Below are 17,237 nucleotides of genomic sequence, written 5' to 3'. Positions count from 1 at the left end.
CGTAGGCAATCACCATGGTCTTGTAGCGGATGCGAGCTTCAACTGGAAGCCAGTGGAGAGAGCGGAGGAGCGGGGTGACGTGAGAGAACTTGGGAAGGTTGAACACCAGACGGGCTGCGGCGTTCTGGATGAGTTGTAGGGGTTTAATGGCACAGGCAGGGAGCCCAGCCAACAGCGAGTTGCAGTAATCCAGACGGGAGATGACAAGTGCCTGGATTAGGACCTGCGCCGCTTCCTGCGTGAGGCAGGGTCGTACTCTGCGAATGTTGTAGAGCATGAACCTACAGGATCGGGTCACCGCCTTGATGTTAGTGGAGAACGACAGGGTGTTGTCCAGGATCACGCCAAGGTTCTTAGCACTCTGGGAGGAGGACACAAGGGAGTTGTCAACCGTGATGGCGAGATCATGGAACGGGCAGTCCTTCCCCGGGAGGAAGAGCAGCTCCGTCTTGCCGAGGTTCAGCTTGAGGTGGTGATCCGTCATCCACACTGATATGTCTGACAGACATGCAGAGATGCGATTCGCCGCCTGGTTATCAGAAGGGGGAAAGGAGAAGATTAATTGTGTGTCGTCTGCATAGCAATGATAGGAGAGACCATGTGAGGATATGACAGAGCCAAGTAACTTGGTGTATAGCGAGAATAGGAGAGGGCCTAGAACAGAGCCCTGGGGGACACCAGTGGTGAGAGCGCATGGTGCGGAGACAGATTCTCGCCACGCCACCTGGTAGGAGCGACCTGTCAGGTAGGACGCAATCCAAGCGTGGGCCACGCCGGAGATGCCCAACTCGGAGAGGGTGGAGAGGAGGATCTGATGGTTCACAGTATCAAAGGCAGCAGATAGGTCTAGAAGGATGAGAGCAGAGGAGAGAGAGTATCAAACCAGGAGAAGCTAGTTAAGCTAGCTAACGTTAGCTAGCTAGGCTAACTGAGGCTGCAGTGCATGCACTTTCTCATCCTACAGTTACAAAGAACATCAACTCCATTCAGAATATTAAGTAGCAGCCTGCCTACCTGTTGGCTCTTGGTCTTTGTAGACAATCCTTCTCCTTTAACTTTTAATTCCATCATTTTTATTCCATGTTCCATTGATTAGATATCGCCAAATTTTTGCCTCACGTAAATGCAGCCATAAATGTTCAAATGTATCTCTCTCTCTACTGCAGCAGTCACTTTTGGTTCTGTACGGGCCCTTCCGGACAAGTCAGTTAAAATGACATATATCCGAGACCCGTGACGATCATATTAGATCTGACCCAGACCCGTGACATTATTTAGAATTCTGGATCCGGACCCGCTCGGGTCCCGGATCGGGTCTCGGGTATTTGAGTTGGTCTGTGAAGACCTCTAGTTCCAGCTGCTCCCCTCATGTGCGCCTGCAACTGAGGAGAGAGTGAGAAAGAGCGAGTAAAAGGAGCCTTGGCCTAGGCTACTGTTGATTGCGTAAATGGAGTTCATTTTCAATGAAGTAAAACAAAAGTCAGAGGAGAAAATGTATAGTGAAACGAAGACAATAAGGGGAATGTCCTCTGGGACAAGTTTTAATATTGTAGTGGACGTGGCCAAATGGACTGTGTGCAACTCGCTATTCAGGTTTGATGCAATTTTCTACCTTTCATTTATTTATTTTGTATATATTATCATTAATTATAAATATTATTATTATTATAGGCCTGTTGTAAAATAACTAGCATTTGTTCGGTAGGCAATCGACTTTGTTGGTAATAGCTGCAATATAGGCCTAAGCCTGTTCAAAACCTTTGTTGGAAAGGTCATTCTGTTGAGCCATTTTTGTTGGCCAAATTAAGTTCCAGCTGTAATGTTGTGTTTGCCGCAATATAATAGCATTACTGGTAGGAAAAGGAAAAACCAAAGAGGGAAATATGCTAAACTTAATTTAATGTCGCGATATAATAACCTGTTCCTATTTTCCCTATAAACAATTACTTGACTTACTTTTGATATTACCCTAATTAAGTTACAGTGCCTTCACAAAGTATTCATACCCCTTGACTTATTCCACATTTGGTTGTGGTACAGCCTGAATTCAAAATGTATTAAATATGGGTTTATTTCTCACCCATCTACTCCCAGTACCCCGTAATGATAAAGTGAAAACATGTTTTTAGAAATTCTTGCAAATGTATTGAAAATGAAATACAGGTATCTCATTTACATAAGTATTCACACCCCTGAGTCAATACATGTTAGAATTACCTTTGGCAGCTATTACAGCTGTGAGTCTTTCTGGGTAAGTCTCTAAGAGCTTTGCATACCTGGATTGTATAATATTTGCCCATTATTCTTCAAGATCCAGCAAATTGGTTGTTAATCATTGCAAGACAATCATTTTCAAGTCTTGCCATAGATTATCAAACAGATTTAAGTTAAAATTGTAACTTGGCCAATCAGGAACATTCACTGTCTTCTTGGTAAGCTACTCTAGTGTAGATTTGGCCTTGGGTCTTAGGTTATTGTCCTGCTGAAAGGTGAATTCACCTTCTAGTGTCTTTAGTGGAAAGCAGACTGAACCAAGTTTTCTTCTAAGATTTTGCCTGTGCTTACCTCCATTCCATACATCTTTTATCCTGAAAAACTCCCCAATCCTTAATTATTACAAACATACTCATAACATGACGCAGCCATGACAATGCTTGAAAATATGGAGAGTGGTACTCAGTAATGTGTTGTATTGGATTTGCCCAAATATAACACTTTATATTCAGGACAAAAAATGTATTACTTTGCCACAATTTTTGCAGTATTACTTTAGTGCCTTGTTGCAATCAGGATGCGTTTTCACTCTCTCAATAAAGTTAGTATTGTAGAGTAACAACAATGTTGTTTATCCATTCTCAGTTTTCTCCTATCACTCTGTAACTGTTTTAAAATCACCATTGGTGAAATCCCTGAGCGGTTTCCTTCCTCTCCGGCAACTGAGTTAGGAAGGACGCCTGTATCTTTATAGTGACTGGGTTTATTGATACACCATCCAAAGTGTAATTAATAACTTCACCATGCTCAAAGGGATATTCAATGTCTGCTTATTGTATTTTTACCCATCAATCCATTGGCTGCCATTCTTTGTGAGGCGTTGGAAAACCTCCCTGGTTTTGTCATTGAATCTGTGTTCTGAAATTCACTGCTCAACTGAGGGACCTCACAGATAATTACATGTGTGGGGTACAGAGATGAGGTAGACATTCAAAAATCATGTTAAACACTATTATTGCACATAGAGGGAGTCCATGCCACTTATTATAAATAAAACATATATATACTATAAATCTAAATTTAATACATTTGAATTCAGGCTGTAACACAATTTTGGGGGGAAAAAGTCAAGGGGTGTGAATTATTTCTGAAGGCACTGTAAGAAACTTTTGTGAAGGTTTGGTGTGGTATAGCTATCATTAGGCTTAGCCTATGAAGCCAGTGTCCTGACAGCTGAACTTGAGATGAGGAAGAATGTTTTATGCCTACCTTTAATCTAACAATATAATGGTTATCTTTATAAACAATATTTGGATAGAAAATGAACGACTTCTGTACGCCAGTATCTTTATAGCACTAGTAACCTATCTGACAAGTATAAAGAAGTCTATATCTATGTCGGAAACATGGTGCCGGCATATCTCTATCGTTCTCTCGTCTCTCTAAGGCCTAAGCTTGGCCCCCCTAATATTTATTTTTTAATATAAATATCATAAAGTGGACACCTAGGCTATGCCTTCAGTATATGCTTGCAATGCCCTGATGCATTTAGAGCTCAAATCTCTGACACCTAAATCGTGAGGTAGACAATTATTGTTTTAGGGAAGTAGAAACCAATAAAACAATAGAGTATATAGTTTTGAATATGCTACACATCGAAACACAACAAATATTTTTTGGGTAATTTGTTTTTAGCCGTTTGTAAGGACACGTAGCCTAACCGTGGGTCATTTGGCCAAACATCTTGATTTTATGTTTAGCAGAGATCTTCTGTATATAAAGTGCAAAAATGTATCTAACGACCCATTTAGCTGTTATATGAGTGGTCTGAGGCAGTCAGTAAAAACAAGTGTTTTCAAGTGCAACTTTAGTAACAACGGTTTTGAGAAACCGCTCAGAGATTTATCGATACCTGAAGATGCTTCTGGGAAACCAGGACCGGTGCAATAAATGATGTGACACAAAAAAACATACATTACATTTGAAGCGCAAATTACGTTTTCAAAAGACACTTTTTGCATGTGGAAATGTTGTATAATTTTTTTACAATCACCTTCCAGTGTAAAAAACATGCAAATTAAAAACCAAAAACAATGTTTCAAGTGAGAAGTAGGGATTGGTCTGAAGCCTACTCCACCCATGCTCTACCAAGGTTTTCCAGCCACACAGCTTTGACCTACTACAGTAGCTACAGTGCATTCGGAAAGTATTCAGACCCCTTCCCTTTTTCCACATTTTTGTTACATTACAGCCTTATTCTAAAATTGATTAAAGAAATGAAATATCCTCATCAATCTACACACAATACTCCATAATGACAAAGTGAATACAGGTTTTAGACATTTTTTCAAATGTATTAAATATAATAACACAAATACCTTATTTACATAAGTATTCAGACCCTTTCCTATGAGACTTGAAACTGAGCTCAGGTGCATCCTGTTTCCATTGATCATCCTTGAGATGTTTCTACAACTTGATTGGTTTCCACCTGTGGTAAATTCAAATGATTGGACATGATTTGGAAAGGCACACAACTGTCTATATAAGGTCCCACAGTTGAAAGTGCATATCAGAGCAAAAACCAAGCCATGAGGTCGAATTAATTGTCCGTAGAGCTCCGAGCCAGGATTGTGTCAAGGCACAGATCTGGGGAAGGATACCAAAACATTCTGCAGCATTAAAGGTCCCCAAGAACACAGTGGCCTCCAGAAGTTTGGAACCACCAATACTCTTCCTAGAGCTGGCCACTTGGCCAAACTGAGGAATCAGGAGAGAAGGGCCTTGGTCAGGAGGTGACCAAGAACCTGATAGTCACTCTGACAGAGCTCCAGAGTTCCTCTGTGGAGATGGGAGAACCTTCCAGAAGGACAACCATCTCTGCAGCAATCCGGCCTTTATGGTAGAGTGGCCAGATGGAAGCCACTCCTCAGTAAAAGGCACTTGACAGCCCACTTGGAGTTTTCCAAAAGGCACCTAAAGACTCTCAGACCATGAGAAACAAGATTCTCTGTTCTGATGAAACAAAGATTGAACTCTTTGGCCTGAATGCAAAGTGTCACATCTGGAGGAAACCTGGCACTATCCCTACAGTGAAGCATGGGGTTGGCAGCATCGTGCTGTTGGGAATGTTTTTCTGCGTCAGGGACTGGGAGACAAGTTAGGATCGAGGGAAAGATGAACGGAGCAAAGTACAGAAGGTTTGAATCCTAAGCAACCTACAGTAGCTACTGTTGTCGGTCAAAGCTGTGTGCTAGAAAACCTCAGTAGAGCTTCAGATCCCTACTTCTCACTTCAAATTAGTTTTTTGTTTTTAATATATATTTACACACTATGAGGTTTGAATAATACTGTGAAATTGTGAAAATTATGATAATTCACTTTTCGTGTAAGAGCTATTTGAAAAGACCACCTGAAATTTCAGCTTGTTTGGCTGGGTGTTTTTAGTTTGAGAGACTTTGCCCTCCTGTCAGCCAATAACGGCTAGTTTTCATGTTACACATCCCTCCCATTAAGATCCTCCAATTAGGCCTGTCTCACAGACCACTTCCAGACAGTCCTAGCAAAATTCCTGCTTGAGAAATCTGGAATTTTGCTTTCTCGCTCTGACTTCCTCTCCTTCTTTCTCTCTCTTTGCCTACTCCCTTACTCTGTCTTCTCTCTCTCTCTCTCTCTCTCAATTCTTATCTTTCTCAGTTGCTGTGTGTGTGTGTGTGTGTGTGTGTGTGTGTGTGTGTGTGTGTGTGTGTGTGTGTGTGTGTGTGGTGGTGTGTGTGTGTGTGTGTGTGTGTGTGGGTGTGGTCAGCAGTGCTGTCAGTAGCTGTGTGTGTCAGACATATAGATCTACAGAGGAGAGGCGTGTGTCTGCTGCTGACAGCTGTTCACAACACACTCTCTATGTTACTCTGTCACTGGGCTGTCACTGCAGTCTAAACAAGCCTTTAGTCTCTCTCTCTCTTTCTCTTTCTCTTGTTTCTCTTGTTCTCCATCTCCCTCTCTCTGTGTCTCTCGCGGTATCTCTCTCTTGTTTCTCTTGCCCTCCATCTCCCTCTCTCTGTGTCTCTCGCGGTATCTCTCTCTTGTGTGCTCCATCTCTCTCCTTTGGTCTCTCTCTTTCTCTTTCTCTTTCTCTCTCTCTGATTTATTTGTGTTGTGTGCTATGTCAACAGCGTCCAGTCCTTGTTGTAATTGGTAGAGTTAAAAGGAGACGTTTTACATGGATGATCAAAAACAGACAGAAATGTATGTTGTCAACAGCCAGGCAGCCCATCTGTCCCATTTGTCATGTACACATGAGAAGTTTAGAAAGAAAGGAATACCGATCGTCAGAATACTACTCTTTTTCTATGGGTAACTGCTTTTGTGTTTTCTTTTTGACATTGTGTCAATGGTTTGGTATCTTACATTGTTTATATTGTCATGTGTGAAGAGTAATTTGGTGCATTTCAACCTGACTAATATCAATCAAACTCATTCAGCTAATTAATGATTCCTCTCTGTCTGTCTCCAGGTGCAGATGTGACAGAGCCCAACAGCTCAGACAGTCGCGGAGAACGTCTCGACTTTTTCCTCAAACAGGAAGAGTCTCTGGCAGCGAGCGAGGCCAACTTCCTGGGTGCAAGCGAATCAGATGAGGCCGGAGGTGGGACCGGGGGCAGGACTACCCCATTGGTAGCCAATCTGAGGGAAGCGTTGATGAGCAAAAACAGCCTGCTGTCGCTACGGGCTGAGATGCTGGGAGACGATAACCCTCTATTGTTTGAATACCTGCCCAAAGGAGGGCACTCCCTCTCACGTAAGTTACTGTTATAGTACATGCCACTCTATAACTGCTGTTTGAGTGTCACACATTACCACTGATATAGAATCACCATTCTCTTGTTGGCTTTGGTGTGTATGTATGCTTGCGTATGTGCGTGTGTGCTGTGTGTGCGCGTGTTCAGTATGTAACAGGTCTGTGTGATGGTGCGAGAGAGGATTACTCAGTTGTGACTCAGTGAAAGAACATTGTGCTGGGATGGCTCCCGGGTGTGTGAGAAAATGTTTGCTGGATTTCTTTGCCGGAGTGTGTGTATGGTTTCATACAACAGGGTTTAGCCATGTTCATTTATGAGAATTTGTGAGTGAGTGAATGATGTAATGTGGATGGGTCCATTGCAGGTGTGTGTGTATGAGGCTTTGAGGATGGCCTTCCCCTACCCTCCATCTTGTTGTAAATATATCATGATGCTAGTAATTGGTATGATAAAAGCTTTTAAATCATCAACTTACATTTCCCCCTCACTGCGCCTCTCTGTGAAGTTATTTATGACCATTGGAATATATCTCCCAGTGCATATTTGTGCGTGTGTGCGTGTGCGCGTGCGTGCGTGCATATGTGCGTGTGTGTGTGTTTTTTTTCTCTTGGCTGGTAATTGTCTCCTTTGTGCTGAGTTGTTTCTGTCTTTGTTTGGGGGAGACAGAGAAAGGAGTCCAACTCTAAACCTCCTCATGCCCTTTTTGCTTCACTACAATAGTACTGGAGACTGGTGCTTTAACGCTTTGACTGAATGGACTCCCCCCCACACACACACACACACACACACTGTTTAGTGTGCCAGAGAAAGATGTCTCTCTCTCTGTTGGTTTGCTTTAAGTGGAGAGACTGAGGTCCTGTCACAGACTGCCTCTTATCTGACAGGCTCTTACGGAAGGGCCTCCATCACACACACACACACACACACACACACACACACACACACACACACACACACACACACACACACACACACATAATTTAATGTAAGGGAAATAATAGTTCAGAATAGTTCTACAAAGAATCCTCAATCCCAGTCATGTGGACCCTTAACATACCTGAATATCCATTTCTATCAGCTCTCTCTATTCTTCCTTTGGCATCAGTATTACCCACACACACACACTAACACTCACAACCACACATACGCACTAACACAAACACACACACACACACAGTAGTGGAAGAAGTACCTATTGTCATACCTTAGTCAAAGTAAAGATACTGTAACTTAAAGCAGCAATCAGCAGTTAAAACAATAACAAAGAGTTCTGCCAGGTCTCTGACCTCCTCCCTATAGGCTGTCTCATCGTTGTCAGTGATCAAGCCTGCCACTTAACTCTCTTGGTAGATAGTGTGGTCTACAGCTTATCATGAGGTATTCTACCTCAGGCGAGCAATACCTCGAGACTTCTTTAATATTAGACATTGCGCACCAGCAGTTATTGACGAATAGACACACACCCCTGCCCCTCGTTTTACCAGACGTAGCTGCTCTGTCCTGCCGATGCATGGAGAAGCCAGCCAGCTCTATATTATCCGTGTCGTCATTCAGCCACATCTCAGTGAAACATAAGATATTACAGTGTCCCGTTGGTAGGATAGTCTTAATCATAGATCGTCCAATTTGTTTTCCAATGATTGCACGTTGGCCAATAATACGGAGGGAAGTGGTGGTTTACCTACTCATCGGAAAATCCCTCCTCCCCCCTTTCCTCATGCTGATGACGGGGATTTGGGCCTGGTCTCGGGAAGCAGTAGATCCTTCACGTCGGACTCATTAAAGAAAGAATCTCTGTCCTGTTCGAGGTGAGTAATCACTGTTCTGATGCCCAGAAGCTCTTTTCAGTCATAAGAGCCGATAGCAGCAACATTACGTACAAAATGAGTTACAAACAATGCGAAAAAACAAACAAAATAGCACAGTTGGTTAGGAGCCCGTAAAACGGCAGCCATCCCCTCCGGCGCCATTACTTGCCGAGTGCAGTTGACCGCAGTTTGGCGTCGTAACCGACTTCAGTGGGCAAATGCTCACCTTCGATGGCACGATGGCACGCTGGAGAAGTGTGCTCTTCACGGATGAATCCCGGTTACAACTGTACTGGGCAGGTGGCAGACAGCCACCTGCATAGCGTCGTGTGGGGGAGCGTTGTTGTGAACAGAGTGCCCTATGGTGGGGTTATGGTATGGACAGGCATACGCTACGGACAATGAACACAATTTCATTTTATTGTGGTAATTTGAATGCACAGAAATACCGTGACGAGATCCTGAGGCCCATTGTCATGGCATTAATCCGCCGCCATCACCTCATGCACGGCCCCATGTCGCAAGGATCGCAAGAAACACAATTCTTGGAAGATGAAAATGTCCCAGGTTTTCCATGGCCAGTTCTTCCATCAATGTGTACAACAGCATGTTCCAGTTCCCGCCAATATCCAGCAACTTCGCACAGCCATTGAAGAGGAGTGGGACAACATTCCACAAGCCACAATTAACAGCCTGATCAACTCTAAGTGAAGGAGATGTGTCGTGCTGCATGAGGCATGAAGCAAATGGTGGTCACACCAGATACTGACTGATTTTCTGATCCACGACCCTACATTTATTTTAAGGTGTCTTTGACCAACAGATGCACATCTGTATTCTCAGTCATATGAAATCCATCGATTAGGACCTAATGAATTTATTTGAATTGACTGATATGAACTGTAACTCGGTAAAATCTTTGAAATTGTTGCATGTTGTGTTTATATTTTTGTTCAGTGTATATCTTTTTTGGAATGTAGTGGAGTAAAAGTAAAATATGTAAAAAATATAAATAGTAAAGTACAGATACCCCAAAAAATTACTTACCTAGTTACTTTACACCACTGTACACACATTAACACACACACACAGAGATGCACTCGTACCAGGCCAATCTAATGCTACAATTCACTTCCAGGAAACCCTTCTAAACCCTTCTAGCTAATCCTTTGTGATGTACTGTATGGAGGGGAAACGGTGGATGTTTTCCGGGAATATTTAGACAGAGTTTGTTATGAAGTACTATCAGCATGTATTTACAACTACTTTGATTTGAAATGTATTTTCAAATACTAATACTTAACTCTTAGAAGGTGCACCCAATAAGGACAGTTCAAGGGGACCCCAAACAACACATTTCTAGAAAGAAATTACGTTTTATTATTTAAGGGTTTTTAAATGTATTTAAAATAAGTATTTGAAAACACTTTCAAATACCATTGGTAGAGTATTTGGTAGGCATTCCAATTCTTTGAAAGTACTCAAATACAGTTGAAGTCGGAAGTTTACATACACTTAGGTTGGAGTCATTAAAACTAGTTTTTTCAACCACTCCACAAATTTCTTGTTAAAAAACAATAGTTTTGGCAAGTCGGTTAGGACATCTACATTGTGCATGACGCAAGTAATTTTTCCAACAATTGTTTACAGACGGATTATTTCACTTATAATTCACCGTATCACAATTCCAGTGGGTCCGAAGTTTACATAAACTAAGTTGACTGTGCCTCTAAACAGCTTGGAAGATTACAGAAATTGATGTCATTGCTTTGGAAGCTTCTGATAGGCTAATTGACATCATTTGAGTCAATTGGACCTTCATGCCTGAAGGTACCACGTTCATCTGTACAAATAATAGTACACAAGTATAAATACCATGGGACCATGCAGCCGTCATACCGCTCAGGAAGGAGATGAACATACTTTGGTGAGAAAAGTGCAAATCAATCCCAGAACAACAGCAAAGGATCTTGTGAAGATGCTAGAGGAAACGGGTACAAAAGTATCGATATCCACAGTAAAACGAGTCCTATATATATATATATATATATATTGCTCAAAAAAAAAAAGGGAAAACTTATACAACACATCCTAGATCTGAATGAAAGAAATAATCTTATTAAATACTTTTTTCTTTACATAGTTGAATGGGCTGACAAAATATCACACAAAAATAATCAATGGAAATCCAATTAATCAACCCATGGAGGTCTGGATTTGGAGTCACACTCAAAATTAAAGTGGAAAACCACACTACAGGCTGATCCAACTTTGATGTAATGTCCTTAAAACAAGTCAAAATGAAGCTCATTTTAGCTCATGATATCTAGTTAACGTTGTATTTAATGTAGTTTTGCTATCTGTGCCGGGCTATAAATGAGACAGATGATATCTAGTTAACATTGTATTTAATGTAGTTTTGCTATCTGTGCCGGGCTATAAATGAGACAGATGATATCTAGTTAACGTTGTATTTAATGTAGTTTTGCTATCTGTGCCGGGCTATAAATGAGACAGATGATATCTAGTTAACGTTGTATTTAATGTAGTTTTGCTATCTGTGCCGGGCTATAAATGAGACAGATGATATCTAGTTAACGTTGTATTTAATGTAGTTTTGCTATCTGTGCCAGGCTATAAATGAGACAGATGACGTAACATCATGCACATATCTTTTCATACTCAATTGCTTTCATTCAGTAGGCCATTGCAAAACAATTATCAGTGGGTCATGTGTAGAAAAGGCGACATTGTTGATCACAATGTTATTGTATTATCCTCAATTTCTCAACTGTAGGCTAGCTAATGACTAACGTTAGATGGATATACGGAAATTCTTCAAGAGAGGCAGTGCCAGCAGCTCTGCCGAAGACCAATCCGATGAGAAATTAATGTTTTACCAGTTCAAACAAAGAAATTAAAACTTAAACTAATTAATCACCTTTAAGCCTGTCAAAACAAACCAGACAAGAATGAGGGAAAGAAGCTGGATGCTGACGGAGCTGTAGGATCATGTCTGATGAAGGTTAGTGATTAAAAAAGTGAGTAGATGTTTAAGCTTTCAGTGAAATTTGAACAGCATGTGGCAGCATGTCTTACTTCTGTTAGGCATAAATAAATAATGTTCATGATATCTTAAAAGGTCATGCAGAAAGTGAGGCTTCTGTGCAAGGCAGAGATAAACATGCGAGGTGTATAAGTGAGAGAGATCAAGCATGCCCAGAGAAAGAGGGACAAGAAACAGATCCAGAGAAAGAGGGACAAGAAACAGTTCCAGAGAGAGAGGGACAAGAAACAGATCCAGAGAGAGAGGGACAAGAAACAGATCCAGAGAAAGAGGGACAAGAAACAGATCCAGAGAAAGAGGGACAAGAAACAGATCCAGAGAGAGAGGGAGAACAAACAGATCCAGACAGGGAGGGACAACAAACAGATCCAGATTGGAGGGACAACAAACAGATCCTGACAGGGAGGGACAACAAACAGATCCAGACAGGGAGGGACAACAAACAGATCCAGACAGGACGGAACAACAAACAGATACAGACAGGGAGGGACAACAAACAGATCCAGAGAGAGAGGGACAACAAACAGATCCAGATTGGAGGGACAACAAACCGATCCAGACAGGGAGGGACAACAAACCGATCCAGACAGGGAGGGACAACAAACACATCCAGGCAGGGAGGGACAACAAACAGATCCAGACAGGACGGAACAACAAACAGATACAGACAGGGAGGGACAACAAACAGATCCAGAGAAAGAGGGACAACAAACAGATCCAGAGAGAGAGGGAGAACAAACAGATCCAGACAGGGAGGGACAACAAACAGATCCAGACAGGACGGAACAACAAACAGATCCAGACAGGGAGGGAAAACAAACAGATCCAGAGAGAGAGGGACAACAAACAGATCCAGACAGGGAGGGACAACAAACAAATCCAGACAGGGAGGGACAACAAACAGATCCAGACAGGGAGGGACAACAAACAAATCCAGACAGGGAGGGACAACAAACAGATCCAGACAGGAAGGGAGAACAAAAAGATCCAGAGAGGGAGGGAGAACAAACAAATCCAGACAGGGAGGGACAACAAACAGATCCAGACAGGGATGGACAACAAACAGATCCAGACAGGGAGGGACAACAATCTGATCCAGACAGGGAGGAACAACAAACAGATCCAGAGAGACAGGGACAACAAACAGATCCGGAGAGGGAGGGAGAACAATCAGATCCAGACAGGGAGGGACAACAAACAGCTCCAGATAGAGAAGGACAACAAACAGATCCAGACAGGGAGGTACGACAAACAGATCCAGACAGGGAGGAACAACAAACAGATCCAGAGAGACAGGGACAACAAACAGATCCGGAGAGGGAGGGAGAACAAACAGATCCAGACAGGGAGGGACAACAAACAGCTCCAGATAGAGAAGGACAACAAACAGATCCAGACAGGGAGGTACGACAAACAGATCCAGACAGGGAGGTACGACAAACAGATCCAGACAGGGAGGGAGAACAAACAGATACAGACAGGGAGGAACAACAAACAGATCCAGACTGGAAGGGAGAACAAACAGATCCAGAGAGAGAGAGACAACAAACAGATCCAGAGAGAGGGACAACAAACAGATCCAGACAAGGAGGGAAAACAAACAGATCCAGAGAGAGAGAGACAACAAACAGATCCAGACAGGGAGGGACAACAAACAGATCCAGAGAGAGAGGGACAACAAACAGATCCAGAGCGAGAGGAACGACAAACAGATTCAGACAGGGAGGGAGAACGAACTGTTCCAGACAGGGAGGGACAACAAACAGATCCGGACAGGGAGGGACAACAAACAAATACAGACAGTGAGGAACAACAAACAAATACAGACAGTGAGGAACAACAAACAGATCCAGACAGGGAGGGACAACAAACAAATACAGACAGTGAGGAACAACAAACAAATACAGACAGTGAGGAACAACAAACAGATCCAGAGAGAGAGGGACAACAAACAGATCCAGACAAGGAGGGACAACAATCAGATCCAGACAGGGAGGGAGAACAAACAAATACAGACAGTGAGGAACAACAAACAGATCCAGAGAGAGAGGGAGAACAAAGCAGATCCAGACAGGGAGGGATGACAAACAGATCCAGACAAGGAGGGACAACAAACAGATGCAGACAGGGAGGGACGAGAAACTGATCCAGAGAGGGAGGGACAACAAACAAGTCCAGACAGGGAGGGACAACAAACAGATCCATACAGGAAGGAACAACAAACAGATCCAGAGAGAGAGGGAGAACAAACAGATCCAGAGAGAGAGGGGAGAACGAACTGTTCCAGACAGGAAGGAACAACAAACAGATCCGGACAGGGAGGGACAACAAACAGATCCGGACAGGGAGGGACAGCAAACAGATCCAGACATGGAGGGACAACAAACAAATCCAGACAGGGAGGGACAACAAACAGATCCAGACAGGACGGAACAACAAACAGATACAGAGAGAGAGGAACAACAAACAGATCCAGACAGGGAGGAGCAACAAAAAGATCCAGAGAGGGAGGGACAACAAACAGATCCAGACAGGGAGGAGCAACAAAAAGATCCAGAGAGAGAGGTAGAACAAACAGATCCAGAGAGAGAGGTAGAACAAACAGATCCAGACAGGGAGGGAGAACAAACAGATCCAGACAGGGAGGGACAACAAACAATTCCAGACAGGGAGGGAGAACAAACAGATCCAGAGAGAGAGAGACAACAAACAGATCCAGACAGGGAGGGACAACAAACAGATCCAGACAGGGAGGGAGAACAAAGAGATCCAGAGAGAGAGAGACAACAAACAGATCCAGACAGGGAGGGACAACAAACAGATCCAGACAGGGAGGGAGAACAAACTGATCCAGACAGGGAGAGTCAACAAACAGATCCAATCAGAGGGGGACAACAAACAAATCCATACAGGAAGGAACAACAAACAGATCCAGACAGGGAGGGTCAACAAACAGATCCAGATAGGGAGGGACAACAAACAGATTAATTAAAAGAAAGTTACCAAGCCGCTGCAGCAACTCCTTCAAGAAATGAGAGTGATTTTTGTGACAAAGACACTGGACCCAGGCAAGTGAAGCTGAATAGCTTCCCACACAAAAGTTTTGATACGCAAAAGTTTTGGTATGCAAAAAAGGGCATTTCAGCACTGCTGGTTTGACGAATACAATTGGGTAGAGTACTCTGTCCACAAAAACACAGCTTTCTGCTTTCCAAGTGGAGTTTTTACTTTTGTCAGTAATGGCTGCAATAATTGGAAAAAGCTTTGTTTATCTTCGGTAAACATGAAATGGCACAAACACACAGAGACAGTGTTGTGGCATGGCAAAGCTACCAGGCAACTAGCAGTCATGGGAACATTGCTCAGATTTTAACATCTGCCAATGCTAGTGATATTGCAGAGAGAAGGGAGTAACTGAGGAGAATTGTTGCTGTCACCTCAATGTTAGGAAGACAGGGACTCTCTTTCCGTGCCAATGATGAATCTAGTGAAAGCACAAATAGAGGGAACTTTCTTGAATGTATGGAGCTTTTGAAGGAGTTTGACCCTTTCCTGCAAAAGAACAATACTCCATCAAATGCGACGTATGTCTCTCCAGAATCTCAGAATGACATGATCGAATGCTGTGCTCAAGTGCTTACAGACACCATGGTCTCTGAGATGTCTAAGTCTGGAATGTATGCCACTATGGCGGATGAGGCCAGGGATGGGCAGTCTGAACAGTTGGCTCTGTGTGTTAGGTATGTGACAGAGGGGACAGTTAAGGAGTGTTTACTAGCACTAGCAGAAATCAAGTCATTTAATGCCCAATAGTTGGCAAATTAGTTGTTACAGCAGCTCCAAATGAGAGGGGTAGCAGGCCTAAAGTGTGTTGCACAGACCTATGATGGTGCAGCTGTCATGAGTGGGTCCAAAGGAGGTGTGCAAGCATATTTCAGAGTGCTGCATCCGGAGGCAATTTATGGACATTGCTATGCTCATGAGCTTAAATTGGTGTTGTCATACTTGCAGTGCTATTCCGGAGGCTGCTGAGTTTTTTCAGTTTCCTGGAGAATGTGTATTCGTTTTTCAGTACATCCCTAGTTAACCACCACAAGTTCAAAGGAGCTCAGTCCAAACTTGGAATAGCATCAGCTGAACTTGTACAGCTCTCAAACACTCGCTGGGCATGCCAGCTGCGGTCCATAAATGCAGTCCTGGACACATAACTCCTATTTTTGATTGTCTATCTGCCATTGGATCCCCCATGGCTGTTGGTCTGAGAGCAAAGCTTCATAAGTTATCCACCGTGTATTTGCTACTGATGTTTCAGTCCCTTCTTCCTATAACTGAGGGACTACATAAGTTCCTCCAGAAAGAGACTGTAGACCTGGCAGAAGCTTGTTTCAGCAAACAAGCTGTATGTGACACAATGATAGGAAAACGCACAGATGCAATAATCCAGAGGCAGATGCAGCAAGAAAGCGCAAACATAGGAAAATAGGGGATTTTGTGGTGAAGACCTCCTTGGGTTTAGGCACAGAATTGTCATGTTCCCAAACAATGAAAACAGAGTTGTTGCTCCCTGCTTGGACAGGATGATTTGTGAGCTTGACCAGCGATTCTCGACTGTAGGTGCAGGTCTGCACAAAGGCATACAGGCATGCAGCCCCATCTCCAAAAACTTCCTAGATACATCATGCTGAACTGAGTTTGCCAAGCACTACGGTATTGATGTTAAAACAGAAGAGATGTTGGTGGCCAGAAACTTCCTTGCCCGGAAAAGAGAGGCTGGATGTCCTCCCAAAGATATTCTTGCTGTGCATAACCTCCTAGATGATGATATGTTTCAGGTTGCCCTCACAATTCCTTTGAGCAGCTGCTCCTGTGAAAGGTCCTTTAGTGCACTGCGCCGGCTGCACTCCTGGTTGCGTAAGACAATGGGTCAGAAAAGGCTTGCAAGTCTTGCACCCATGTCCATTGAGGGTGAATTGCTTGGGCCACTAAGCCACAATAGTGTTATTGACCGCTTTGCCACCTTTAAAAATAGGAGGTACACTTTGATGTGTCCACCCACAAAATATGCATCAAAAGGAGAGAAGCAGGAGGAGCAGGTGTGTAATATAGGTTGGAATATTTGTATGCGATCGTACTTTTTTATCAGATTTTATTCCTAATTATTTTACATTTTTAAAATGTTATTTAGCTCATTAGTTGAATTTAGTTTTGCCCCATTGTGGATGATACTGTTTAAGATGTTCCATGTGTCTGAATTATTGGGTTAATTTTGAGCAACAATTAAGAAAAGGGTGAAACTTAAATATTTTTTTCTAATGGTATAATATGACCTGCATGTCTTCACATTTCTCTCTC

At 42.9% G+C, this 17,237-nt stretch overlaps 1 protein-coding gene across 2 annotated transcripts in view; it reads left to right on the top strand.

Annotated features, from left to right (window-relative positions):
* zbtb46 (zinc finger and BTB domain containing 46) overlaps positions 1-17,237 on the top strand; it is a 126,365-nt gene that overhangs the window by 89,702 nt on the left and 19,426 nt on the right. For both annotated transcript variants that reach the window (XM_045714900.2, XM_014191964.3), the window contains exon 4: positions 6,725-7,009. In XM_045714900.2, coding sequence (XP_045570856.2) covers positions 6,725-7,009 — 285 coding nt within the window. The remainder of the gene's footprint in view (positions 1-6,724; positions 7,010-17,237) is intronic.

The sequence above is a fragment of the Salmo salar genome, chromosome 03, assembly GCF_965601325.2.
Source record: "Salmo salar chromosome 03, fSalSal1, whole genome shotgun sequence".
NCBI classification, from domain to species: Eukaryota; Metazoa; Chordata; class Actinopteri; order Salmoniformes; family Salmonidae; genus Salmo; species Salmo salar.
Note: the sequence above shows the minus strand (reverse complement) of the source record. Positions and strands in the feature narration are given on the sequence as shown.